We start from the raw sequence: 27,920 nt of genomic DNA, 5'->3' as shown, positions 1-27,920 counted from the left end.
AGTGAAGACAAAAAATAAAATAACCACTTAAGTTCAATGATTGCTATATTGAAATATTTTTTCGTCTGCCACCAGTGGAAACCTATGAAATAAATCTATTGGTCACTCTCATTTGATTTTACCGTTTTCGCTGTGGAAGGGTTCAGGTTTTTTCTTTTCCTAAATCAAGGATCAGTAGCTTAATAGGTGGAGGAAATCCTGTCTTTTACTTACTTAGGAATAAAACCTATTGAACTCAATAGATCTACCGCTGATGGAAGCATGACTGTAGCTTATATTTTACTTGTTGAGAACTACGGGTTTTCCTAAATGTAAACAATTAGCGGAATTAATTTGAATCCACACATTCATCTTGGAAGAACTACATGGAAGGGGTTTATGGATCCCAGCTATTGCTGGTTGGCTGACTTTGAACTCGCGATCAACCTACCCTGGTTATCGGATCTAAATCCAAGACTAGGCTCAATCAACAACTGAGGATCAGAGAGGGCTTTTTATCGACCTGAACTCATCAAGCCATCTGTTCCGAGAAGGCATGAAAGGTGATGATGATTTCGCTCAGAGCTTCTCTGGGCTTTTGATCTCCCCTCAGTGGTGGTTCATCAGCCGCTTCAGCACTGGCCAATTCAAAACCTTTCCGAGGAGGCTGGAAAATGCTTTGAACGGGATAAAACTTCAGAGATAGAAGCGAGTAAAAGAAGTGATTCGTGTGGCTGCTTCCCTTTTGCAAATTCCAAAGAGGGGGTCCTTGATGCTCTCGGAGCTTGTTTCCTTGCAGACGTTTCATTCCCCTAACTAGGTAAAGTCAGTGCTGATGATGCTACCTAGTTAGGGGAATGAAACGTCTGCAAGGAAACAAGCAAGCTCCGAGAGCACCAAGGACCCCTCACTGCAACCCTGAGCTACAAATATTCTCCTTCAAATTCCAAAGAGCCATTCGCCCTTTCCCCCTTAAGCTGCGATTATACTAAACGGCGGTCTCTCGCCCTTCCTCCGGCTTCGAAGCAGCGCACCAAAGAGCCATTAGGGCGCCCCGCCCCTGCCGGTTCCTTTCTTGGGTGTGCGTGTGTGTCTGGAAATCGCGCCCCTCGGTGAGGACGTCGGAGGCCTCGGTGGAAAATGAAATACCAAGGGGAAGTATCCAGCTGTTACCCATTCACAGCCCCGTTAGATGATTACATTCTGAAACTAAAATATCGATTTAAAAAGAAAGCCGGGGAAGGGTTGAGTCTCCTCGGCTAAACACTTAAGAGCTGCAATCCTCAAAACTCACCATCTACGTGTTAGCCCATCCAGAGGAGTTTATGCTTCCCCCCCCCCCGCGCAGCATTTTTGGAATAAAATATAGTACGGAGCCCCTCCAACTTTTATGGAGTAAAATAGTACGGAGCCCGTTCAAAGTTTAGACTCTCCGGAAAGCAGATCTATTCAGGCTTTCGGGGGATTCATTAATTCCCTTTTATTGAACCGGCTTGAATTTTGGAATAAACCCACCTAGGATGGAGCTGCAAGAATGGCAAAGGGGAAAGAATAAGATCCGTGCGAAAGCGTCGTTTCTCCTCCTAACATCTTAGGCGCCTCGACTCTCCCCATCCCGATTGGGTGAGGACGCGGGAGCCCCGAATTACTCCGAAACTACTCTTAGAGAACTCCGGTTGCGATTCGTCCCAAGAGAAAGAGGCAACGGGGTGGGGTTTTTTTTTTTTTTTTTTTTTGCTCCGATTCTCTGCGCCCCTTCTGTGGGGCAACCAAAGCAACAACGGGTAGGACAGACCCCCCTCCCCTCCCGCTTTTGCAAGCAGAGCGTGCCTCAAATATGCGAGTAGGGGATCCACGCAGGATCTCCTCTCGCACGGAAACTACTCGCATGATAATAACGAAGTCGTACCAACTGTTTGGAGAACCATTCATTTATTTCCCCCCCCCCCAGGGCGCGCGCGCACACACACACATACAAATCCCGAACGCCCAATGAGCCCGTGACTTTGCGGAGAATGTCCCGTAGCTTTCTCCACCTCCACCCCACCTTCCGTTTTATAACCCCACCCTCGTTTATCTTGCGCGCCCTCTTCCCTCTCCCTCCCTTCGAGAGGCGGGAATCTAAAAGGCGTCGAGCCTATAAAGGCAGCCCCAAAGCCGCCAAGCTGAGAGTCTCCACTTGGATACGCGTCTCCGCCTTCCTCCCGCAGGTTGCCTCGTCGGGCTCGCCTTTACGAAGATGCTCGCCCTGCGTGGCCGCGGAGCCTGCCGGGCGTGGGCGGCCGTGGCGGTGGCGCTCTGCTTCCCCACCTGGTTTGGAACCGCCGCCGGCGGCCTCCCTTTCAATTCGAACGGACTGGGCTCGAACTCCATCAAGAACCCGCTCTCCGGCGGCTCCTCGCTTAGCGGAGGGAGCGGGGCAATGTACGACGGCAGCAATAAAAGCCGTGCCGGCGATTCACAGAAGGTAGGTCAGTTGGGCGGGGAGGGGGCTGGTCAGGGCAAGGTGAGACACCGTGGCTTGCGTCTCACCTATTCCTCCGCTTCTGCCCTCTCGCAGCTTGCCTTGTGCGCCGCGGACGAGGATTGCAACGCCGAAGAGTTTTGCTCCACCACTGCCCGAGGGGGCGTCTCCGGAGGAGGAGGAGGAGGGGGACTGGTTTGTCTGACCTGCCGCAAACGCCGCAAGCGCTGCTTCCGCGACGCCATGTGCTGTTCGGGCAACTTTTGCAACAACGGTGCGTTCGAGGGTCCCGGGAGGAGGAGGTGGCGGGGGGGGGGGGAGACAAACGGAGCCTTCAAACTTTTTAAAAATCCGAGAAAGGAACTTCTCCAGCATCACCCTGACATCTCCCTGCCATCCGAAGAATTCTTTGGTCTTTTGAGAAGCCTTCGTGGGTCCTGAAAGGGTATGGAGATCGGGTCCCTCAAGTTTGCTCCTCTCTTGCCTGGACACCTCCATGTAGTAGTGTTTTGTGGCTTCCTGATGGAATGGACTGGCCATCCTTCTTCTGGGATTCCTGGCCTAGTATGCACTCCTGGGGGGGGGGTGTCTTGAACCCAGATTCTAACCTAGAAGGGTTTGGTATTTTTGAGATCATCCATAAGTGGATTGTGTAGTCTCATAGGGTTAGAAGTAAAGGGACCCCTCTTGCATCTGTCCATGGAGAGTTTTGTGGATTTGTTGTTTTTAAGGCCAAGGGATATTGGCAAAAACCAAAAGAGGTTAGGTTGTAAATTCTAAGCATCCTTACTTTGAAATAAAGAAAAACTAGTCAGAAAAGAGCTGGAAGGGACCTTGGAGGTCTTCTAGTCCAATCCCCTGCTCAAGCATGAGATCTATACCATTTCAGACAAGTGGGTGTCTGTCTTAAAAGCCTCCAGTGATGAAGCACCCACAATTTCTAAAGGCAAACCATTCCACTGGTTATTTTTTCTCACTGTTAGGAAGTTTCAGATTGCTTCTCTTTGTATTGTGTTAATAGAAGGTGTATTACTCAGTATTCTGGAATCCATTCTACAAGGAACGAGACACGCTATTTTTTGCCTTGTTTAGGAAGGGCTATTAAGAGTTCTGCAATTTTAAAGAAGCAAACATTCATTATTAAATAACTTCCTTGCATACAGTTTAATCTCTTTTCTCTGCATGAGCCAAGTACCCACTGAACATCTTAACTAGCATCTTTTTTTCATCAATGGCTGTTCAAATTTAATAAAACTCCAAGCAGTACCTGGATATTTTTCCTGCAACATATTACTAAGCTATACCCTTTTTCTGAGGCTATCCTAGTATCTCAAGTCAAGCTTTAAAAGAATCTAATTATCTAATAATCACATTAGTGCTTGGATACACTCCTTGCTGATACTCATTCAGGCTCCAGTGCTAAGGAAAATTCCTATTTTAACAGAGAAAACTTAAAAAAAGATCTGCACCAAGTCATTTATGTGGTTTGGATTCTCTGTGATCTATAGATAGTTTCTGCCTAAGTGAATAATCTGCAGTCCTCTAGAATCTGAATAGTCAATATCCAGAATATTAACATTTTTTTTTAATCCTTGGGAAGTTGACAGATGTTCATGATTCCCCCCCCCCCTTTTATCAGGTATGTGTGTAGAATTTGACCACTTTCATCCTGGAAGGTTTGAAATCATCACAGAAAATTTTGACCATGGTACTTTGGACTCCCATCTGAAAAGGACCACGACGTCATCCCAAATGTATCACATAAAAGGTAAGGCCAATAACGCAGTGCTTTTAAATCCAGAAAAGAATAAATATCATTGTCACTGAAACGTGTTTCAGTGCTGAAAGAATGTGCTTGATTTTGGGTTGATCCAAGCAAGCTTGGACTCCATAAAATGACAGCTGTTAGAGGACTCTGAATACCTTTTGGAAAGCAATGCTGGTAGTCCTCAACTTACAACCACAATTTGAGCCCAAAATTTCTGTTGCTAAGCAAGACAGTTAAATGAGTTTTGTGCCACTTTCCGACCTTTCTTGCCACATTTGTTAAGTCAGTGGTTCTCAACCTTTTTAATGCCGCGATCCCCAACCGGTCGTAAGTCGAGGACTACTCAACTGGTGCAGCACTGTTTGCAGAATGGGACTTTTGGCGGGCTCAGCAGGGCAGAGACAGCCTGAACAATTCCTATTGGCTTTTGAAAGCCAATAGAATTAGACTCTATTCAAGAGAGTCTATTCTATTGGCTTTCAAAAGCCAATAGAATAAAAGGGAGTAGCACAGCTAAGGAAAAGGGGGCAAAAATGGCGGACTGCGTTTGGCGACCCCCGTGAAATGGTCGTTCGACCCCAAATGGGGTCCCAACCCACAGGTTGAGAACCACTGTGTTAAGTGAATCACTGCAGTGAAGTTAGCAACGCTTTGCTTGTCAGAAGGTCGCAAAAGGCAATCACATGGCCCCAGGACACTGCAACCCATCATAAATATGAATCACTTGCCAAGCGGCTGAATTTTGATCATGTGACCATGTGGATGCTGCAATGGTTATAAGTGTGAAAAATGGTCACAGCTTACTTTTTTCAGTGCTGTTGTAACTTTGAATGGTCAATAAACTGTGGTAAGTCAAGGGTTACATGTACAGGTTCAATTGCTATTAGGAAAACTTAAAGACTTTGTGGATATGCTTCTTAGTTTCTGCTTCAAACTATTATTTTCTGAGCTTCAGTTATTTAGATTGGTTTTCAATGTCTGCTCTTTTTTTTTTCAGTCTTTTATTTGCCTAGTTCAGTGGGGTGCTTTTTCCAGTGTAGTTTTCCTTCTCATAATAATACTGTTTAGCTAGGCTAGAGAATATAATCTTGCTTGTTCGCTTACATAGCTTGCAGGGGTCTACTCCTGTTTGCTAGGAGAGCTTAAATATTTGACACAGGACCAAAGGGTGTTGCGGGTACATATCGTTTGATAACCTGTGGCAATATGTACAGCATGCTTACACTAATTATTTCACCCCTGTGGTGGATGCCAATAGTAGATACCAATAATAGCAATTCAGGCTTTCTATCAAATGACCCCAAATCTATTATATTAGTTTGGCTTTCTCCATCTTTGTGCTTCATAAGTGTGTCAGATCACTACTCCTATTGCCTTTCCTTGCTTTGGCTGCTGGAATTATAATGGGAAGAGCATCAGCTTAGGGCAGGATTTCAAGTTACCTCAGTATGAAATGAGCTTGTGAAGAAATGTTCTGTATTCTTTTACTCACTCTCTCTCTCTTTCCTAAGGCCAAGGAGCTGTATGTCTCCGTTCCTCAGACTGCACTGAAGGACTCTGTTGCGCCCGTCACTTCTGGTCCAAGATTTGCAAACCTGTCCTTAAGGAAGGTCAGGTGTGTACAAAGCACCACAAAAAAGGCTCTCATGGTTTGGAACTCTTCCAGCGGTGTTACTGTGGGGACGGACTGACTTGTCAGCTGCAAAAAGATCACACTCTCAGCAATTCTTCACGACTACATACTTGCCAGAGACATTAGCAGTGTTTGCTTTCTCCTAATCCTGATGGACTCAGAGGGACTTTAATTAGTGTGGGATGCTCTCGTTACTGAAAATACCTTGAAAGACTGACTTTTTTTTCAGAGTGTACCCTAAAGTACTCTGGCATTTTCCCCTCTGCAAATGGAGTACAAGGCATGTTTCTTTCAGAAACTATTTTTCAAGTGACTAATTGCAGTAAATTACTGTGTCTGTAAATTCTTGGGTGTGGCACTTAACTGTACACTGTATGGAATTTTAATTTTTCCCAAAGTGCTACATGGTGTCTATTCTGACATGCGTTATACACACTGGTTTTATTATATTGAACATAAAAATTGTTTGGCAAGTTTAATAAAATCTTTTAAATATGCCTTATCTGGTGATCTTATGTTTAATTAATTAAACTGACTCCAGTGCGCAGAATGGGAGTCCAACAATTTGACAGAACTCTGAAAGTCAGGCTAACTTAAATTGAAGATCTGTGGTGTTAGATTCTTGTAAATGAACAAGTAATACTTTGCCCGAAAGAGTTAATAATCCAGTTCACACACTGTGTTAAGATGTGGTGCCTTTGTATTAGTGTAACTTAAGTCACTGGTGGCTTACTTAATAAACCATGTTAAAAATAAACCCTGGTTTTGCACAGTTTTTGGACTGGGCCATTCTTTTTGAAAATGGCAGAGAAGTTATGACACGTGATAAGGCAGACAGAGCTTAAAATACATGCTTCTTTACTACACATAAAAATCTTACCATGAAAAATGAAATAGATTTCACCAGTTAGCTGATAACCGCATGAACCAAATCCTGAGGATTGTAACTTACTGTATTTTGTGTCAAATATTTAAGCTCTCCTACTGTATTTTTAGCCTGTTGCAAACAAAGATTACTTTTGCCTTCATTGGGGTGAGTGACTGATTATTGATGTTTACTGGTCTTTATATGAAGAGAATTTTATGGGCAATTTTCTGCGCTCAAAAAGTTTTTTTTCTCTTCCAGGACTGGATAAATTGGCATAATTTCTCCCATTCTGGTACATGATTTATGTACTCTATCTTTTTATAGGAATATAAGTATTATAAAGAGATATACATCTCAAACTGATAGAAAAGCTCTTTTTTTTAAAAAAAAATTACAAATAGATTCACCTTCAGTTAGAGTAACCCCAAAGCAATATTTAGTGCTCCTGAAAATAGCTGGGATTCACTTTCCTCCTAAATAGGCCATTTTAGAAAAATCAAACAAAACTTGAAATTCAGCCAGGTTCTGATGCCTGTCAAAGTTTCTAAGATTAAATAGTTGGACAATTTATGAGTGTTCCTTGAAAAGGAGGGAGGGAGGTGTATTCTCTAGGACATTATTGTGCTTTGATCATTATCTACTGCATTATGTAGGTTTACCTATCTATACCTTTCTCCCAAAAGACATTGAGACAGCAACTTAAATATTTTATCGATCACAACCAACTAGTCTTGAATGTGCTATCTCAAGGATTGTATGGAGTCATGACAGATTGGGGGCGGCCTATACATTCTATAAAAAAGTAAGGTTGCTAACTTTATCGTCACATTTCTCCAGTGAGGACTGAATCCTTTTCCTGTTCAGGAATCTAAGCTAAAGGGTTTGCCATGATGTTTTCTTTGGCAATTGTCTGCATGTTTCTCTCCTCAATCTACTTTTATCTCATTCACTGGGCTAGAGCACTTTATGCAGATCCTGTCAGCATGATTTCAAAGCACAGGAAGTGCAGTTATTATCACTTCTTCTAATGGAGGGGTGCTAAACATTTCAAGAGGAAAAAAACCTCATAATCGCTCCTCCCTTTGCAGGCCTCTGTCCATCCCAGGAAGTTGCAGATCCCATCCTATTCATCTCTGTAGCTTGGATGTCAGGAAAACACAACAGAGAAAAGGAAACAGGAAACCCACTTAGTTGCAAAAAAGAACAGATCCTCCAAAGGGGATCCTTAAGAGGGAAGATAGGTGATTAAATGATGCCTTTTCTAACCACATCCTTCTTTCTCTTTCTTGCCTCACAATGTTTCAGATCAGGGTCTCCTTAGGAAAGTGGTAATTGTAGCCATGGGGAAACTTAAGGCTTGTGTGCAGGGGATTTCTTTATCAGAGGTTAATGGCAGGGAAACAAAGGAAGAAAAGGCCTCAGTATCCCCAAAGAGCAAAAGACTGATATTCTGCTTCACAGTGCTTTACAGCCCTCTTTAAGTGGTTTACAGAGTCACCATATTGCCCCCAAGAATCTGGGTCCTCATTTACCAACCTCGGAAGTATGGAAGGTTGAGTCAACCTTGAGCAGGTCAGAATCAAACAGCTGGCAGTCAGCAGAATTAGCATGCAACACTGCATTCTAACCACTGAGCCATCAGGGATCTTAAAGCATCTTTAATCCATGCATAGAAATGTCAATGTTAATTTTAATTATTCCTTGATGTACTCATTTGAGAATTACTTCTGAAAATAAATGTTTGATACAGGTAATCCTCATCTTACATCCATTTGTTTAGTACCATTAGAAGTTACCATGGCACTGAAAAAAGTGACTTATGACTGTTTTTCCACACTTATGTCCATTGCAACACCCTTCCCCCCATGGTCACTTGATCAAAATTCAGGCACTTGGCAACTAATATGTATTTATGATGGCTGCAGCATCCTGGGGTCAAGCAACATCAATGGGGAACCAGATTCACTTAACCATTTGACTAACTTAACAATTTATTGATTCACTTAATAGCTATTGACAAGAAAGATCATAAGATGAAGCAAAACTCACTTAACATCTGTCTTGCTTAGAGATAGAAATTTTGGGATCAATTGTGGCCATAAATCTAGAACTACCTGTATTCAATAAGATAACAGCTAGATTGCTAGAACATAGAATAATAATATAGTTAGAAAGGACCTTGGAGGTCTTCTAGTCCAACCCCCTGCTGGAGCAAGAGACCCTATACCAGTGATGGCGAACCTTTTAGAGACCGAGTGCCCAAACCGCAACCCAAAACCTACTTATTTATCGCCGGGTGCCAGGTGGGCATGGCCCACTGGGTGGGCATGGCTGTGGTGGTCATGGCAGACTGGGTGGGTGTGGCCATGGTAGGTGTGGTCATCTCGATGTTGCTTGTGAGGAGGGATGCCTGTGGGGGCCGGGCAGGGTTGGAGGAGATCCAGGGGGTCTCTAGCAGGTGGGGTAGTGGGCAGGAGGCTCGTCCTGCGGGGTGAGGCAAGGTGAGGCAGGGTGGGGGTGCCATTATCTCAGGGCAAGGCAAGGCAGGGGCCGTGGCAGCTACTGCCTGACACTATCGGCCTCCGCACACACAGGCCAGTGAGGACATGGAGGCCGACAGTGTCCGTCAGCAGCCACAGCCTGCCAGCCCCTCGACCGGTACATTCTGGGGCTCCACAGCCCACCAGTTCAGAGAAGCGCCTACAGAGAGGGCTCTGAGTGCCGCCTCTGGCATGTGTGCCATAGGTTCGCCACCACTGCCCTATACCATTTCAAATAAGTCTCCAGTCTCTTTCAGAAAATCTCCAGTGACGGAGCACCCACAATTTCTGAGAGCAGATTGTTATTTTGGTTGATTGCTCTCACCGTTAGGAAATTTCTCCTTAGTTCTAGGTTGCTTCTCTCCTTGGTTAGTTTCCATCCATTGGTTCTCATTTTGCTAGAAAGAGCCTAATCTAGTTTTCTAATAACATAGATCATAGGATGTTGTCCTGAGTACATTTAAAAGGAGTATATTCTTCTTCTGGTCTTACGTGTGATTACTTCAAAGTAAGCCCTATTGAACTTTGCAGACTGCAGTGCAAACCTCTAAATGCAGATATAATTGTCAAGAGAAATGGTTGTAGTCATGCCTAATCTTAGGCCAGGACAATTTTAACCTGGCTTCTTCAGCTAAGCAACTAAGTTACAACATCTGGGTTTATGCATCACATTAACTCCTCCCCCCCAAAAAACCAAGCAATGTTATGACTTAATGTAATAAATAAACCTAGCCAATAACTTTAAACATCTCCACAGCACTGGGATGTTAAATTCAGTAAAATATCTGAATTATTACCCCACACTTTGGCATGGCTTAAATGATCCCTTTAATTTGAATGTGTCTTACATGGCTATAACTTGTTGACAAATGTTAAAGCAAATGTTGCGTGAACAAGCTTAAAACCACCGCAATTTTTATTCCTTTGAGTTTTTCCACTTCCATTTTTTCCCCATTGTGTCATGCTATGTAAATTCTGCTTGTTATAGAAACCATATTGGCAGATTGGTGTGGGCTTTCTTCCAGCTGTGGCTTCTTTTTGAAGGGAGTTATAATTTTTTATGAGGACACCCAGCATAATGGCTTGTAAAAACTTAAAGCCCTCAACCTAACCTGACTTCAGTTCTCTTGTGTCCTGTTTCAAACTGCATTTATTTCCTTAAATTTCAGCTTCCACATCTAAGAAGTACATGAGTAGAATTAAATTCTGTTGCCAGTCAAAATACTAAAGAAGTCAGTACTGCTCCGTCTGCCATATGCAACAGTTCTTGGTGCTCTCTGAGTTTGGCTGTTTGCTTGCAGATATTTTATTACATCACTAGTAAGGGTAGGAATAACTCCTTACACTCCATACTTACAACCCCACACTCCCTAGCACTGATGATGATATCTAGTTGAGTAATGAAATGTCTACAAACAAACAACCAAGCTCAGAGAGCATGAGAGGCTCCACAAATCGGTTCTGAGCTATATATATTCTTTTCTATATATAATGGTTTTCAGATTAGGAGGGACAGTTCTTTTTTCCTAAAAGCACAGGCCATAAAGTCTATTTCTTTTGAACAGTAAAATAGGTGTTTGAGTAGGTGGGCATGTATGTTATATGAGTAGTCAGGTATCTTGTCTTGAAGAGGAACTATTAATTTATCTGATAATTTTAAATAACAAAAATGCCGCAGATTCCAGGGATGTTTTTTTCATGGAAAGAAAATACAACTCTTCCTTAAACTTGTATTCCTACCTTAGTTTTCAAGAAAAAAAAAAAAATAACATTGTTGCTCAACTGGAGTCAAGGTCTGCTTGGTGGTGTTTTATTGATCAAGGTAACTTTAATATATTTTACTATTTTGAAAACCTATTGTTTCTATTTTAATTGAGCACAGAATCTTCATTTGCTTAAAGGACCCATGCTCTAGCTTGATTTGTCTTCCTCCCATTCAGCAACTTGACTCCAGAGCAGGGATTCTCAATCTTGGCAATTTTAAGACTTGTGGAATTCTGGGAGTTGAAGTTCACAAGTCTTAAAGTTGCCAGGGTTGAGAACCCCTGCTCCAGAGTTTCATGGTGACATTGTATGTAGAGAGTAGATCTGCTCAGCCCTGATGCTAAACATGAATTCTGATTCCTAGTATCACATTTTCAAAAGAAGAAATATGAGGAAAGATGTTGGAGATAGCGAACAAAAAATGGAGCCACAATTTTTAAAAAGTAATCTGCGAAAGTTAATCTGAAAAAATGAGTGAAAGCAGACCATTCAAGCTCTTAGGAACATCATTCATTCATTCATTCATTCATTCATTCTCATTATTATTATTTGTTGTTTGTTTACTAAATTTATTTGTTGCCTATAAGGCCATGGGACTATTCTAGGTGGCTTTCATGGCTAAACTGGGATTTGAACTCACAGTCTCCCACTTTCCAGCCTCATGCCTTAAATGCTAGATCAAACTGGCTCTCTTAAATGGCTTTCTTAGACTGAACTGCATTAAGATTTTGGCTTAGTGCAACATGTATGACCATTTAAAAAGCAGTTTAAATTGTACTGCTTGATAATGCTCTTGAATGATATTCCCTCTGGTTAGCTAGCTAGCTAGCTCTTCCTCCTCCTCCTCCTCCTCCCTCCTCCTCCTCCTCTTGCTTCTGCTTCTCCCCCTTTCCCCTTCTTTTCCTCCTCCTCCTCCCTCCTCCCTTCTCTCTTCTCACTTCTCCCTCCTCCTCCTCCTCCTCCTCCTCTTCCTCCCTTTTACCTTCCCCTCCTCCATTATTCTGTTGTTAATAAGAAATCTGTTTGAAACCTGTTGTTTGTTCCTCCGTCTTAAAAAAAGAAACCATAGCAAGAAGCATCAAGATGAAAGGTTCAACCAATCATAGGGTTTACAGCAAATTATTTTGGATCTGAAAGGTAAATAAGAGAGACAAAGTCTGACTTGTGAACACACCACGCTTAGTATCCCATTGATGCAAGTTGTACTTTAAACAGGAAATGAAATCAGGCAGGAGAGTAAAATATGACTATAATCCAAAAGAGAAATAATCAAAGCTTGAATTTGTGTCTCGAGCAGGTGATTCTTGTACTTCACTGGTGTTCTTGTGTTTCTGTGTACTACAGTGGCTTTCCCTCCCATTTTGGCACCAGACCTACAGTAACCCTGCAGCTTTAACTACCTAAGATCAGAAAATCCAGCCTTTTATCTTTTATCTTGCAGAGTGCCCCAGAAGCAAAATGTCTTGAGTTGTTTCCTATATTGCTTCTTTGGGGGTTGTTAGGCAGGGGATGTAGTGTTCAAATGTGTTCAATTTATTTGCCGTGACCCAGCACAATTGTTTGGATGGTTGAACATTATTTGCAAGGGAGATATGTTTATTTTATTCATTTTATTCTATTCTCAGTCAAGATTATAATGTCCTTTGTACTTCACATTCTTGACAAAGCTAAGAAAAAGGTTTTGTTGGGATTCAAAGTAAGACATTTGGTTGCATTGGGCTTTTTCATGCATGGTCTGCACATGGCTTTGATGAGTTATTTTACTTTAGAAATGTTTGTGTTTTGTATCACTTGTGGAGAGTTGGGGGTGTTTTTTATCATTTTTATAGCACCTATTATGTCTTTCTCCCATTTTAAGGAATTTGGCTTACTGTTCTACATGGCTGGTGGGTGGGTGGGATACCTTTTTAACATTTATATCCATAAAGTTAGCTCTTAAAAGACAGCTTTGATAAAAGAAAGATAAAACATCAAAACTACCCATAATAATAGTGTTGTATTTACTCAGCACATTAACTTAAGATCTCTAAGGTATTTTATCTAATGAATGTAAATAAAATGAGTTTCAAAATAATATTTACCAAGATCACAAGCATTTTGAAAAATTGAAATTACTTCAAAATTGCAATAAATTTCTTCCTAAATAACTCATTTGGCAGCCTGACTATTTTCTCAAGGAATTCCGGCAATGGTTGTGTACCAGATCCAGAATGCTATCTGAACGTTTTTTTGAGAGTAAGACTGCAACATTAGAACTATTATCAAATTGTGATTATGTAACACTTCAATATCTGATTAGATTAATACAGTGTTTCCCAAACTTGACAATTTTAAGGCATGTGGACTTCAACTCCCAGAATTCTGGGAGTTGAAGTCCTCATGCCTTAAAATTGTCAAGTTTGGGAAACACTGGATTAATATATATATCACATAGTGAATATGGAATTCTGGCTGTAAACCAGAATATTGGCCCATGCAAACATTACGTCAAAATCAGATTTGCAGACCATTATTTTCCATATCCTCTGAAGCACAGTCATAAGTACCCTAAAATACACAATTTTTCCAATGTTTCTATAGGAATTTGCTGTTTATTTTTCTATAGATGGCAATCACTGTTTCAAAAGTTGAATTCACAGTGAATCCATAAGTTCATTTCTTGAATAATGATTTCTTTGAAGTCACAAAATGTTTGGGTTATCCTCATCTTGCAGCTACTTGTTTAGCAATCTTTCAAAGTTACATTAAAAAAGTGACTTACAACTTGGTCCTTGTACTTAACCACTGTCACAGCATCCCTACAGTCACTTGCTTAAAGTTCCAAAGCTTGGTAACCAGAATGTATTTATGATGTTTGTAGCATCCTGGGGTAATATGATCACCACCTGTGATCTTTTCAACTGATTTCCAACAAACATAGTCAATGGAAAAAATGTGATTCACTTAGCAACTGTGGTAAAAAGGAAAAAGGTTGCAAAATTAAGTGTAATTCACTTAACAACCACCTTGCTTAGCAATTGGTCATACATGAAGGACTACCTGTAACAGACTTCAATAGAAGCTAGGAATGGGACACTTTGTCTCAAAAAAGAGAAAAATGTGGGAATGTCTTATATCTTCATTTCTACAAAGACTGGAGAAAGCAGTAACACTTAGACTTATAGACCGCTTCACAGTGCTTTACAGCCCTCTCTAAGTGGTTTACACCAGGGCTTTTCAACCAGTGGTACGGGTACCATCTGTTGTACATTAGCACTTGGCAGGTGGTATGCGACTATCCTAGAAAAGTGGTAGTGGGGGAGGGGAATGAGCTGAACCGGTGGCAGCACCACACAAGCCTGAGCGAGAGATGGCTGGAACTGCAGGGCTATCAGGGCTCAGCGGAAGCACCAGGATCAGTGCCACTTTCCAGCTGATCAGTGCTTCTTCGGGGCTGTCAGGGCTCAGTGGAAGCGCCAGGAACAGCGCCAGGCTCCAGCTGAAGCTCGGCGGTGATCCTGGTGCTTCTGCTGAGCCCTGAAGAAGCACCAATCAGCTGAAAAGCAGCATTGATCCCTGCACTTCTGCTGAGCCCAGAAGAAGCGCCAATCAACTGGAATATTGCAGAATCTCCAGGGTCTTGTGATTTACATTCAGATGCTTGGCAACTAATTCATATTTATGATGGTCACAATGTCCCAGGGTTATGTGAAGTGACCAAAACCTGCTGCAACCACCCAGTAGACTGGGGGAATAAATACCAAACACCCCCCACCCTACCCCCACTGCCAATCCTCAACAGAAATGCTCACAACAATGAAAACCTTGGATAGGAGGAAAAGTGCCGCCGGGTGGGCAGGCAGGTGTCTTGCTCGGCTGTGGCTTGGGGGGCACTTTTTTCAGTGCCATTGTAACTTCGAACACTCACCAAGTGACTGTTGTAAGTCGGGACTACCTGTACTTTTTTTCCTTTTTTTTTTTTGGTCATCAAGTTTTTGACACCTTGCTAGGCGACTGGTGGTACTCGGATATTGCCATATCCTAAAAGTGGTACAATGGGTGAAAAGGTTGAAAAGCTCTGGTTTACAGAATCCGCATATTGTCCCCTGACAATCTGGGACCTCATTTTACTGACCTCAGAAGGATGGAAGCCTGAGTCAACCTTGAGCTGGTGAGAATCAAACTCAGAATTAGCATGCGATACTATGTTCTAACCACTGGGTCACCATGGTGCTATTATTCCTTTCTCTCTCCATCTATTCCAGGGGTATCAAACTACCAGCCTGTGGGCCGGACACGTCACATGGAAGCCGCGCCCACCCCATTGTCGGCAATGGCAAAACAGTCCCGATATGTCGCACGATGTCACGTGACATCACAAGTTTGACATGTCTGATCTATTCTTTCCACTGAAAGGTGCAACCTGGGCTAGTTAGGGGACCCTCTAAAACTTGAGATACAGAGTCTAGGGTGCAAGTATCTGGACAACTAATAAAATAGTTATAGAGACATACATGCTGTTGCCATCTTTTGATCTTCAGATATTTGACAGCTTTAGATGATGAGAAGATCAACGGTGCCTTCCTCCTGTGGGCTAATCTGACCATGTTTGGAATTCAGCACTAGTGCCTTCTTCCACTTCCAATTATTTTCCCTCTTTCCTCTTGGGATGGATCTATTTTCACACTACAGTATGCAGACTCTCACATTTTGCTGAAGTTTTCCAGGTATAACTTTGAAACCTTTAAAGGCAAACTAATCTCTAAGCATGGTTTTGAACTCTTGTTGGCATCTCAGGGCACCGTTACTAATTAACCATATTGCATACAAATTGCTTAAAAATAGGATCTACTAAAATCAGTGGACTTCAGCTTTAATATATATAGAGAGAGGGTTGGAAGCACGCAAACTGATCTGGCATGCAAATTTATTCAGAATGGTTTCCCATCATGTGTATCCTTGATTGCAAGTTGCACACCGTGAGAAGAGCCCTGAAAATCAAGTTTAATCATCTTCAAACTTCCTTTTCTGAACCCATTAAATAAGTGGATAGAAGTCTCAAAGGTTATTCTATAAAAGGGGGGGAACCAGTTAATTTCTTGATAGAAGGAAAGCTATAATGATTAAACAAAAGAAAAAAGAAAGAGGTAAGCCAGCTGCTTAAGCTGTTTGCTTTGCTTTTCTAATTTGGCTACAGGGCTCCGTAACTAAAGCTTGATTCCCTTTGAGATGGGAGATGCTTACAGCAGATCACAAGTCCAAAGACAGACATCAGTATTGTTCATTGCGTCCTATCTTTACTTTTTCAACAAGGCCATTGCATCACTGGACAATTCTACATAATGATTAATATATTTTGTTTGTTTGAAATTACTGGGGTATTTTTCCCAAGGATATGGTTCCTAAAAACATAGGTAGGGAAGCAGGAATGGAAATGCCTCTGTGTATTCCCTTGCTCTTTGGGTATAGAAAAAAATCAGAGGGAATGCTAATAGAATAGAATAGAACAGAACAGAGATAGAGACTAGACTAGAGACTAGACTAGACTAGAACCTGGAAGGGACCTCAGAGGTCTTCTAGTCCACCACCCTGCTCAAGCAGGAGACCCTATATACCAGACATGTCGAACACAAGGCCCAGGGGCCAGATGCGGCCCGCAATATGGTTTCATGTGGCCCGCAAAGCCATACTGGAAACAGTGAGGAAATGGCCCCCGCTGCCTTGGCCCCGGCCGCCCGGGAGCCAATGTACAATTTTGTGGTGGCCATCTATGCTGAAACGCATTCAGTTTTAGCTCCACAAGGCCATTTGGAAACAGCAAGGGACCGGCCCCTGCCGCATTGGCCCCACCCCCTGGGTGCGCACTGGGGAGGTATCACCCTTTGTGCGGAATGAAGAAATGCACCATCGCCTGGAAGTTGCCAGCAAATGGCCGTCACCTACTTCACATATCTGGCTTGATGGGCTCTGGGGGAGGGTTTTGGCAGGCTCTTCCAGTGGACCATGCCTTGGTATTTGCCCTGGTCCCACCCCCTTCTGCCAGAGACCCTCAGATTTGTCCCACTCCTGCCCAGGCCACCACAGGCACCATTGATGCGAATGATGTAAAGCTGGCCATGCCCATCCAGTAGGCCACACCCACTCCAGCCACGCCTACCCAGTAGGCCGTGCCCACCCTGGCCACACCTACCCGGCCCCCCAAGGACAACCACAATGCTGATGCAGCCCTCAATGAAATTGAGTTTGACACCCCTGCTCTAGTAGGAAGGGCAAGCGGTTAAATTGTATTTCTCTAATTAATTCAGATGAAAATCTGAATGAACCAGAGAAGAGTTTAAGAGTGGGCGATTTATAGCATAACATAGAAGGTAAAAATATATGGAGGAAAAATAGAAGTTTAAACTTTAATAGTTTTTAATGTATTTACAGAAATATACTTTAACAATTCAGTACTGTGTTTACATTTTTATCTTTGTACTTCTTTTAAATTAAATTAGGTTTATGGAAATGACATTTATTAAAATGTCTTACAAGTAATGCATAATACAAATGCTGCACCTGTACCCCTCTGCCTTCCATAACATGAATCATCTATATGGTAGATGATTTTGGCAAAGGAAACATAATAAAATGAACATAATTCAAAGTCAAAGAGGCAAAATGGGCTACAATCTGAACTTAAAGTCTACAAAAATCAGAGGTAAAATTTATACCACCTTTTAGACCCAGTTTTCAGTCATAATCCTACCTGAAAACTATGTATACTTTCATACATTCATATTTTTATACAATATAAATCTCTTTCCATATAAACAAAGACCATGCCGTGGAGTTCTTTCCAAGTTTTTAGCTACCAGGGAACACTAGGGACTAGGACCTTGGTTTGCTTAAAATGCACGCTAAGATGATCAAAATCCTGCAAAGGGATCCAACTGGAAAAGAACTACAGTGCACGAGACAGGGAGGTCCCCCCCCCCCTTTGCAACCAACATCTGCTCACTGCAGATCGGCTTATAAACAAGAAGTGGATATTTGTCTCGAAGGGCAGACTGGAGGCACAGCAAAGAGTAAAGAGCAGGTTGGCTGGCAATTAGTAAGGAACGGAATTGAAGCATTACAGCCGGAGACACCGCCGTCTGGTTCTGAGAGACAGCGTGCATTAGCCGCCTAGGCAGAAGGCAGCCTTTCCATAAACCTAATTTGGTTTGTCTGTCAGGAGTGGACGAGACCCGGGACTTGCAGAAACGCCGAGGGATTCCAGAGAAAATTTAAAGTTCAGGTCTGACGGGTTTGGGTGGGTGCAAGGAGGGCGATGAGTCAAAGTACCGGTAGTTGCAACGTCTGGAGATCAACGATACCCCAGCCAACCGCCGAGCCCGAAGGGCGACTGGTTGAAGGTGCAGCGTTGCTCCTCGGAAGGTCGAGGGGGGGGCGTGGCCTGAGCCGTGCGGCAGCTTCCTTTTGCGTAGTGTCTGTTCGGCATGTGTCCAACTTCGCGCTTCGGAATCATGGTTTTTCGTTTTAACCGAGGGGTCTGCAACCTTGACAACTTTAAGACTTGTAGAATTCTGATAGCTGAAGTCCACAAGTCTTAAAGTTGTCACGGTTGCAGACCCCTGTTTTAACCCGTTTACTCTTCCTCTCTGTTTCAACATCTGTCTCGTAGCCTACCCTAATGCACACTATTGCTGCCTTTGTGCCTCGGATTTACTTTTTCTTAGCCTCTCTCCTTCCCCTCCCCCGCCAACGGCAACCTACCTTTTAAATTTCTGTGGAGATTCTCAATCGTCCTGGTCATGCCTTGGTAAGGCCACACTTGGAATACTGCATCCAGTTTTGGTCACCACGATGTAAAAAAGGTGTTGAGACTCTCAACCTTCCTAATGCCGCGACCCTGCAACCAGTTGTAAGTCGAGGACTACCTGTATTTCCCTGCCTGGGAGTGCCGCGCATGCGTGGTGCCGCCCCCTGCGCCGGCTGAGGCGCAGCTGGCAAGCGGCAGAGATGGTGCAGGCTGACCACTGGCTGAGCCACCAGCTGGCCCAGCCCAAGGCAGGTAAGGCACCTGCTGGGCCCCACGCTCACCAGCAACCCTCCCTGCGCCTGCCGCTGTCCCACTAGCCTTACCTTGGCCACTGCCCATTCGGGGCGGCAGCAGGCAGGCCCAGGCATTCCTGGGCAGCCACGGCAAGCGGCAGCGACGGCGCAGCCCGACCACTGGCTGGGCCACCAGCTGGCCCAGCCCAAGGCAAGTAAGACACCTGCCGGGTCCCATGCGTGCCAACAACCCTCCCAGCGCCTGCTGCTGCCCCACTAGCCTTATCTTGGCCACCGCCTGTTCGGGGCAGCGGCAGACAGGCCCAGGCGCTCCTGGACAGCCACGGCAAGTGGCAGCGACGGTGCAGGCCGACCACCGGCTGGGCCACTAGCTGGCCCAGCCCAAGGCAGGTAAGGCACCCGCTGGGCCCCACGCGCGCCAGCAACCCTCCCTGCGCTCTCCGGCCTCCCACCCCTGGCCCTCTTTTACTTACTTTTAGTAGTTGCTCAGCAGGGAGGGAAGCTTTCCAGAAAGTTCGCCTTGCAGCACCGTTTGCAGACTGGGCCTTTTGGCGGGCTCAGCAGGGCAGAGACAGCCTGGACAATTCCTATTGGCTTTTGAAAGCCAATGGAATTAGACTCTATTCAAGAGAGTCTATTCTATTGGCTTTTGAAAGCCAATAGATTCTATTGGCTTTCGAACGCCAATAGAATAAAGTCTCTTGAATAGAGTCTATTCTATTGGCTTTCAAAAGCCAATAGAATAAGAGGGAGTAGCACAGCTAAAGAAAAGGGGGGAAAATGGCAGAGAGCCTTGTTTGGTGACCCCCATGAAATGGTCGTTTGACCCCAAATGGGGTCACGACCCACAGGATGAGAACCACTGCTTTAAATCAATAAAAGCAGTAGAGTTTGCCACCTGGTGTAATAGCGTATTTATCAACCAGGTGTGCTAGGACAAAACAGTGGTCCAATGTGGCACAGCCCACTTTAAACCCAATCTGCTCTGCACCAATAATGTTAGACTCCTCAACCCAAGGGAGGAGTCTACGTTGAAGATATTTAGCATACAATTTCCCAATGATGGAAAGCAGGCTTATAGGACGGTAATGGCAGGGTTGTTCCTGTTTCCTCGTTTAAAAACTGGAATAATAATTGCTAGACTCCAAGAGATAGGAATCCTACCAGAGGATTAATATGGGTGAAGAGTGTTGCCAAAATAGGAATCCACCACTCGGGATTACATTTTAGCAAAATGGGGGGTATAGCATCAGGGCCAGGGGCTTTGCCTGACTTATGTTCTGAGATAAGCTCAGTGATTTCAGCATGAGTCACAGGTTGCCATATAGGAATCGCCAGAGGCAATTGTGATCCAAGCTCAGTCGAAATTATTGAAGCCTGAAAGATTGACAAAAAATGATTTTCCCAATCTCTGTTAGAAATACAGCAGAGAGGGTGTTCTTGGTAATCAGAGAGAGAGCTGGCAACAATTTGCCAGAATAGTCAGGTGTTCTTCTGCTGGATAGAGAAGAGAAGTAAATCTCACTTCTCTCTCACTTTAGCCCTCTTTTTCTTAACAATTAGCCCTTTATACTCCCGCTTCAGGTGGTAATAGTCCTCTGGTGGGCGTTTAAGCAGACGGTGACGGTAAAGCAAGTATCCTGGTTAATCTGGTTCCTAAACATCAGACATTCTTTATCAAACCAGGAATTGCTTCTTAAGTGATATGGACCCCTTGGCCTACAATCAGCTCCTAGCTCCTTTTGAACACTATTAATTAGTGATTCAAAGGCCAAGATTGTCTCTGAGCCACTACTTGTTAGAACCTGATTATAAAGGCTAAGACATTCCGGAGATGATAAAAAGGAGTGAAACTTTCTTTTGGTATTAGAAGACAATTTGATCCTCTTTATATAGAAGGCCGCATGGGGATCCAATATCTGGGGGCCTTCAGTTAGGTGTATATTTGAGGAAAGCCCAATAATTGTAACCAGGGGGTAATGATCGCTCTCCGTGTGGCAGTCCACATAGAAAGCATGGACTGCCTTTCTTAGTAACTGAGAAACCAGCACAAAATCAATAGTGCTGCTCCCACGTGAGGAACTAAAAGTAAACTCACCGACTAGATTGCCTGGGGTACTCCTGTTAAGGATTATCTTGTCATGTTGGGATGCTAAAAGTGCTAACTGAATACCAGCAAAATTTGTTAGTTCATCTTTAGAATGTCTAGCTGAAATCTGGCCTTTTACCTGAAGGATTTCTCGGGAGTAAAGTGCCTCAATCGATGGAGGAATTTGGACTCCCAGTCGGGCATTAAAGTCACCCCCTATAAGGATGTATAGCCCTGGAAATTTTGTTTCAATACAAGTAATATAGTTCTCCAGTCCATCCCATTGAGCCTTAATGTCAGCTTGCCTCACCGCCGGGGGGAGGTAGACATTAAACACTAGCAATTTGCTGCATCCTCTATTAATTAGGAGCGCCATAGCTAAAGAGCCACAGGGGCACAGCTCCACTGTCTCCACCTTTAAAGAGGTAGAGACCAAACAGCCAAACCACTCTTGGGTCTTCCCGTCGCCGATTGTTTGATGGCGGCCAAGGAGGTGGCCGTAAACCCTGCAAGGGATATCTTATCACATGCCCAAGTCTCCTGAAGCAGAACCACATCAAATGCCTGGATATAGTTGGTAAATTCTATAGTACCACACCTTCTCCCCCAACCTGCTATGTTCCACAAAAGACATTTAAGAGTACAGAGGGGGGTTGCCAAATTTGATAGCCATTCTACGTAATTAATTTTTTCAAGGGAGCCCTTTTGGTCCAAAAAGATACACCCGTTATTAAGAGGCAGTATCAACCTCATGGGAGATAAAGGCAGGGAAGAGGGGAAGCGAGGCGAACCTTGTTAATGGGGCTGTAGAACTCTAAACGCACTCCAGTTCGTACTTGTAGCATTAGTTGGATACTTGGGTGGCAAGCATTCAGTGGCATCAGCAGACGGGGTCTGAGGGAGCCCACGATCTTTATATTGACGAGTTAGACATCCTGGGAAAAGGGCCAGGGGAACTTCCACTGATGAATCGATATGGGCTCCCTATAATCCAGTGCAATCCTTATCAGATAATGAGAGACTCCAAAGCTTGGCTTTAACTGCAGCCAGACGCTTAATAATTTGGGCCCTTTCTGAATGTGGGAGCCCACGAAAGGAGTCGAAGAGCTGTATCTCCTCCTGGTTCCAGAAATTATCTTGAGATAAGTCAGTCACATGAATAGATGGAATCCCAGAGTCACTGGCCTGGGGCTTATTCACTAAGAAGCCTTGAATACCCTGGGCTGATATCGCTTCCTTTGAGGCCATTTCTTCCCGGCTGATCAAATCAAGGCAAGGATCCTGAAGAGATGTTACTCGCTGAGGGGGGTTGGTTGGATTGACAGTAGGAAGATCAGTCAAAACCCCATCAGAGAGGGCACCATCAGGAGATTTTACAAGCATAGATGTATATTTAGTACAGTGGTTCTCAACCTTCCTAATGCCGCGACCCTGCAACCAGTCATAAGTCAAGGACTATCTATATTTCTCTGCCCGGGAGCACCGTGCATGCATGGTGCCGCCCCCTGCACCAGCCGAGGCGCAGCTGGCAAGCAGCAGCAACGGCACAGGCTGACCACCGGCTGGGCCACCAGCTGGCCCAGCCCAAGGCAGGTAAAGCACCCGCCGGGCCCCATGCGCGCCAGCAACCCTCCCTGCGCTCATTGGCCTCCCACCTTTGGCCCTCTTTTACTTACTTTTAGTAGTTGCTCAGCAGGGAGGGAAGCTTTCCAGAAAGTTTCCCTTGCAGCACCGTTTGCAGACTGGGGCTTTTGGCGGGCTCAGCAGGGCAGAGACAGCCTGGACAATTCCTATTGGCTTTTGAAAGCCAATAGAATTAGACTCTATTCAAGAGAGTCTATTCTATTGGCTTTCGAAAGCCAATAGATTCTATTGGCTTTCGAATACCAATAGAATAGAATCTCTTGAATAGAGTCTATTCTATTGGCTTTCAAAAGCCAATAGAATAAAAGGAAATAGTACAGGTAAAGAAAAGGGGGAAAAATGGCGGACAGCCTTGTTTGGCGACCCCTGTGAAATGGTCGTTCGACCCCAAATGGGGTCGCGACCCACAGGTTGAGAACCGCTGCTCTAAAAAGAGTACAGAGAAGAGCAACAAAGATGATTAGGGGACTGGGGGCTAAAGCATATAAGGAATGGTTGCTGGAATTGGGTATGTCTAGTTTAAGGAAGAGAAGGATGAGGGGGGACATGATAGCAGTGTTCCAATATCTCAGGGGCTGCCACAAAGAAGAGGGAGTCAAGCTATTTTCCAAAGTGCTTGAAGCCAGGACAAGAAGCAACAGATGGAAACTAATCAAGAAGAGAAGCAACCTAGAACTAAGGAGAAACTTCCTGACAGTTAGAACAATTAACCAGTAGAACAACCTGCCTCCAGAAGCAGTGAATGCTCCAACACTGGAAGTTTTTAAGAAGAAACTGGACAGCCATTTGCCGAAATGGTATAGGGTTACCTGCCTGAGCAGGGGGTTGGACTTGATGACCTCCAAGGTCCCTTCCAATTTTATTATTATTATTATTATTATCAATCATCGCACAGTCAGCCAGATGTTCAGACTGGATTTGGCATTTTGTCTACCTATCGAGTCCTTACCCAGGACCTGGGATAGGCAGATGTGGATGTTTGATGGTATTACAGATATCGTCGCAGGATGGAAGCAGTTCCTAGTAAGGCCGCCTTTTGCAATTGACTAATAGCGAATTTGTCAATGTCAATGGTGTTCAAGTGGTGCTCCAGTTGTTTTGGGATTGCACCCAAGGAGCCTATGACTATTGGTACTACCCTTGCTTGCTTTTGCCACAGTCTTTCTATTTCTATTTGTAGGTCTTTGTATTTTGTTATCTTCTCCAGTTCTTTCTCTTCTATTCTGCTGTCTCCAGGCACTGCCACGTCCACTATCCAGACTTTTTTGTCTTTCTTATCGACAATTGTTAAGTCTGGGGTGTTATGTTGCAGGTGCTTGTCTGTTTGAATTCTGAAGTCCCAGAGCAGTTTAATTTTATCATTTTCTATGACTTTCTCTATTTTATGATCCCACCAGTTTTTGCTTACAGGCAAATGATATTTTTTGCAGATCTTCCAATGCACCATTGTTGCTACTTTGTCATGCCGCTGCTTGTAATCAGTCTGTGCAATCTTCTTGCAACAGCTTACCAAGTGGTCCACTGTTTCTTCAGCTTCTTTGCATAGGCGGCACTTACTGTCTGTTGCTGTCTTCTCAATTTTGACTTTGTATGCATTTGTCCTTAAGGCTTGGTCTTGTGCAGCCAGAATTAGTCCCTCGGTCTCTTTCTTCAATTTTCCTGCTCTTAGCCATTGCCAGGTTTTATTATTATCTGCTTTCCCAGCTATTTTTTTCATGTATTGGCCATGTAGTGCTTTGTCTTCCCATGCCTCTATTCTGTTCTTCATTTGGTCTTTCTTGTAGGCCAGTTTGGTCTCTCCAGTAGTTAGTAAGCCTTCCTGATATACTAATTTCAGTGCATCTTCATCATTGTTCTTCAGATATTCTTCCAAAGCCATTTTTTCTTCTTCAACCATCTGATGTACTTGTAGCATTCCACGCCCACCTATTTGCCTTGGTAGATAAAGTCTATCAATGTCACTGCGTGGATGAAGGGCATGATTCATTGTCATTATTTTTCTGGTCTGCCTATCCATTGCTTTTAGTTCTGCTTGAGTCCAGTCCACTATTCCAGCTGTGTACCTAATGACTGGGATTGCCCAGGTGTTGATTGCCTTTATGGTATTTCCTCCATTGAGTTTGGATTTTAAGATCTTCTTCACTCTCTTGATGTATTCACCTCTAATCTTTTTCTTGACTTCAGTGTGCTTGATGTTGTCAGCTTGAAGGATACCCAAGTATTTGTAGTACTCTTCCTCATCCAGACTCTTAATGTTATTTTCGTGGGGCATCTTGATTCCTTCAGTTTTCACTATTTTTCCTTGTTTGATAGTAAGTGTGGCACATTTGTCCAAGCCAAACTCCATTACAATATCTTGGCTATATATACGGACAGTGTTGAGCAGCGATTCTATTTCAGATGATGTTTTTCCATACAGCTTCAGATCATCCATGTAAAGGAGGTGGGATAGTCTGCAGATGTTTTTGATGTTTGATAGCCATGTCCTGAGTTATTCAGTATTGTTGACAGAGGAAACAGTGCAATAACAAATAGTAATGGTGATAATGAATCTCCTTGAAATATTCCTCTCTTGATATTAACCTCTCCCAGCTTCTCACCATTGATCTGCAACTGTGTCTTCCATTGTGCCATCGATCTTTGCACAAATTTTCTGATGTTTCTACTTACTCCTGTTATTTCTAGGCACTTGATTATCCAATCATGTGGCAGAGAGTCAAATGCCTTTTTGTAGTCAATCCATGCCACATTCAGGTTGGTCTTCCTTCTCTTGCAGTTTTCCAAGATCATTTTGTCTATTAGGAGTTGATCTTTTGTTCCTCTGCTATTGGGGCGGTTTCCTTTCTGCTCAGGTGGAAAGAGATTGTTTTCAACTAGATGCTGTTGTACTGCATCAGCTACCACACCAGTTAGTAATTTGAAAGTTGTTGGTAAGCAGGTAATTGGCCTGTAGTTACCTGGTGTTGCCCCTTTTGCTGGATTTTTCATTATTAGGTAGGTTTTCCCAGTTGTTAGCCACTTTTCAATTTCTCCTCCTTGTAGTATATTGTTGAACTGCTTGGCAATGAGTGGGTGTATAACAGTTAGATGTTTCAACCAAAACCCATGCAGTTCATCTTCACCTGGTGCTGACCAATTTTTGATTTTCTTTGCTCTTTTTTCTACCATTTTTGTTGTTATTACTAGTTCTTTCATTTCAACTTCTGTTTTATTTGCATCCACCTCTTTTAACCAAGCCGCATCCTTGTTGTATTTCTTTGGGTTATCCCATATCTGCTTCCAGAACTGCACTGTTTCTTCCTTGTCAGGTACTGACTGATTCCTTGCAGTTTCTCCATTGATGGATTGGTAGAAACGTTTCTGATTGGATTGAAATTGGAGGTTCTGCCTATAGTTTGCAATTCGAGCTTCATATCTACTGATTTTCCTGGCTATAGCTGTTATTTGTTGCTTTATTATTTCCAGTGCTTCCTTGATCTTCCTTGTTTCTAAGTGGTATTTCTTGATTAGGTATTCTTTGGTCTTCTTGTTCTTCAGCTTCTTTTCTTTCATCTGTTCTAGCTTGCTTGCATGTGATCTTAACTTGCTGATCTTATTTTCTAGTCTAACCTTCCATTTTTGTGGTGCACTGTTTGTTTGTTTTTCTTTTTTGTTGATTTTACATCCCAGGTATTCTGTTATAACTGCAGCTGTGCTGTACATTAGTTGGTTTGTTTCTTGCAGTGAATTGGTGCTTATACTTGCTATTGCAGTATTTGCATCTTTTAATGCTTGTGCTAGCTGTTTCTTTGGAACAAGCTTCAATGCAGGCAGCCTTATTCTGTTGTTTTTGTGCTGTTCTAGATGCTCAGTTATTCTTTGTTTCAATTCTTTTATTTCTTTAGTTAGAGGGTTTTGTTCTTCCTGAGGAAGAGGTGCCTGGTTTCCAAATGAGAACAGTTGTATATCTCTACTGGATTCTTTCACTGCCAACTCCCCCTGGTTTGCCTCTACATTCTGAATTACTTCTGGTAAGGCTTTGATTTCTTTGCCCTGGGTAAACTTTGCAGTTCGTCCAATTCTGTTTCTGTAAATACTTTATTTCGTGTTATAAATCGGCGTTGATCTGCTAGTCTCTGTTCTGTTATTTCTGATTCTGGATGTTGTTCTTTCCAGAATTGGTGCATTCGTTTTAGATATCCTCGTCTTGTTGGACTTGATCTGTAGTAACAGATCATTATTTCTTTGTTTTCCATCACTGTGTATCTGCGACGGGTAAACACCTTTTCTTCCAGTAGTTCTGCAGCTGCTGGCCCTGGTTGCTCAGCCAACAGTCCTGAGTCCTGTAACCCATTTTTCACCAGATATCCAGGAACTCCAATATCTAGTGCGGACCTTGTTAACCCGGGCGACGTCCGAGCCGGTATGGCATTCTGAAATTTACGTCTCACCATATTTTTTATGGGAGAGACACTCTTTGTCTGACTCCTCTGATGAGACCTGTCCAGTATGGTTGAACCTCTGGCATAGCTCTCATCTTCCTCAGAGTACACAAGCCCCACAACCACGTCAAGGTAGTGCCTCACTGGGGCACTATTATTATTATTATTATTTTCTATGACTTTCTCTATTTTATGATCCCACCAATTTTTGCTTACAGGCAAATGATATTTTTTGCAGATCTTCCAATGCACCATTGTTGCTACTTTGTCATGCCGCTGCTTGTAGTCAGTCTGTGCAATCTTCTTGCAACAGCTTACCAAGTGGTCCACTGTTTCTTCAGCTTCTTTGCATAGGCGGCACTTACTGTCTGTTGCTGTCTTCTCAATTTTGACTTTATATGCATTTGTCCTTAAGACTTGGTCTTATGTAGCCAGAATTAGTCCCTCGGTCTCTTTCTTCAATTTTCCTGCTCTTAGCCATTGCCAGGTCTTGTTATTATCTACTTTCCCAGCTATTTTTAATGTATTATTATTATTATTATTATTATTATTATTATTATTATTGTTATTATTATGGTTGTCCTAAACATGCTTCCCCCCACCCCCAAAAAGGCAACTAGACTTTATTTTTCCTTGAAGGAATTTCTGAAGCAGCTTCTTGGATGTGAAGGGAAAGGTTTTCAAGGAAAAAACAAAAGTCCAGTTGCCTTTGG

General features: G+C 43.3%; 1 protein-coding gene across 2 annotated transcripts; it reads left to right on the top strand.

Moving 5' to 3' along the window:
- The first annotated feature begins 1,685 nt into the window (after positions 1–1,685).
- DKK1 (dickkopf WNT signaling pathway inhibitor 1) lies at positions 1,686–6,341 on the top strand. Of its 2 annotated transcripts, XM_039327754.1 has the most exons (4): positions 1,687–2,446; positions 2,540–2,717; positions 4,083–4,211; positions 5,723–6,341. In XM_039327754.1, exons 1-4 carry the CDS (start codon positions 2,219–2,221, stop codon positions 5,968–5,970), a joined length of 783 nt encoding a protein of 260 aa, XP_039183688.1. In that variant the 5' UTR covers positions 1,687–2,218; the 3' UTR covers positions 5,971–6,341. The 2 variants fall into 2 exon arrangements, with proteins under 2 accessions (XP_039183687.1, XP_039183688.1); XM_039327753.1 differs by having other exon boundaries at positions 1,686–2,717.
- The last annotated feature ends 21,579 nt before the right edge of the window (positions 6,342–27,920 follow it).

This window comes from Crotalus tigris, unplaced genomic scaffold (genome assembly GCF_016545835.1).
Source record: "Crotalus tigris isolate CLP2741 ecotype Arizona unplaced genomic scaffold, ASM1654583v1 scf7180000024366.3429058, whole genome shotgun sequence".
Classification (NCBI taxonomy): domain Eukaryota; kingdom Metazoa; phylum Chordata; class Lepidosauria; order Squamata; family Viperidae; genus Crotalus; species Crotalus tigris.
The sequence above is the reverse complement of the archived record's forward strand: the minus strand, read 5'-3'. Positions and strand labels throughout refer to the sequence as shown.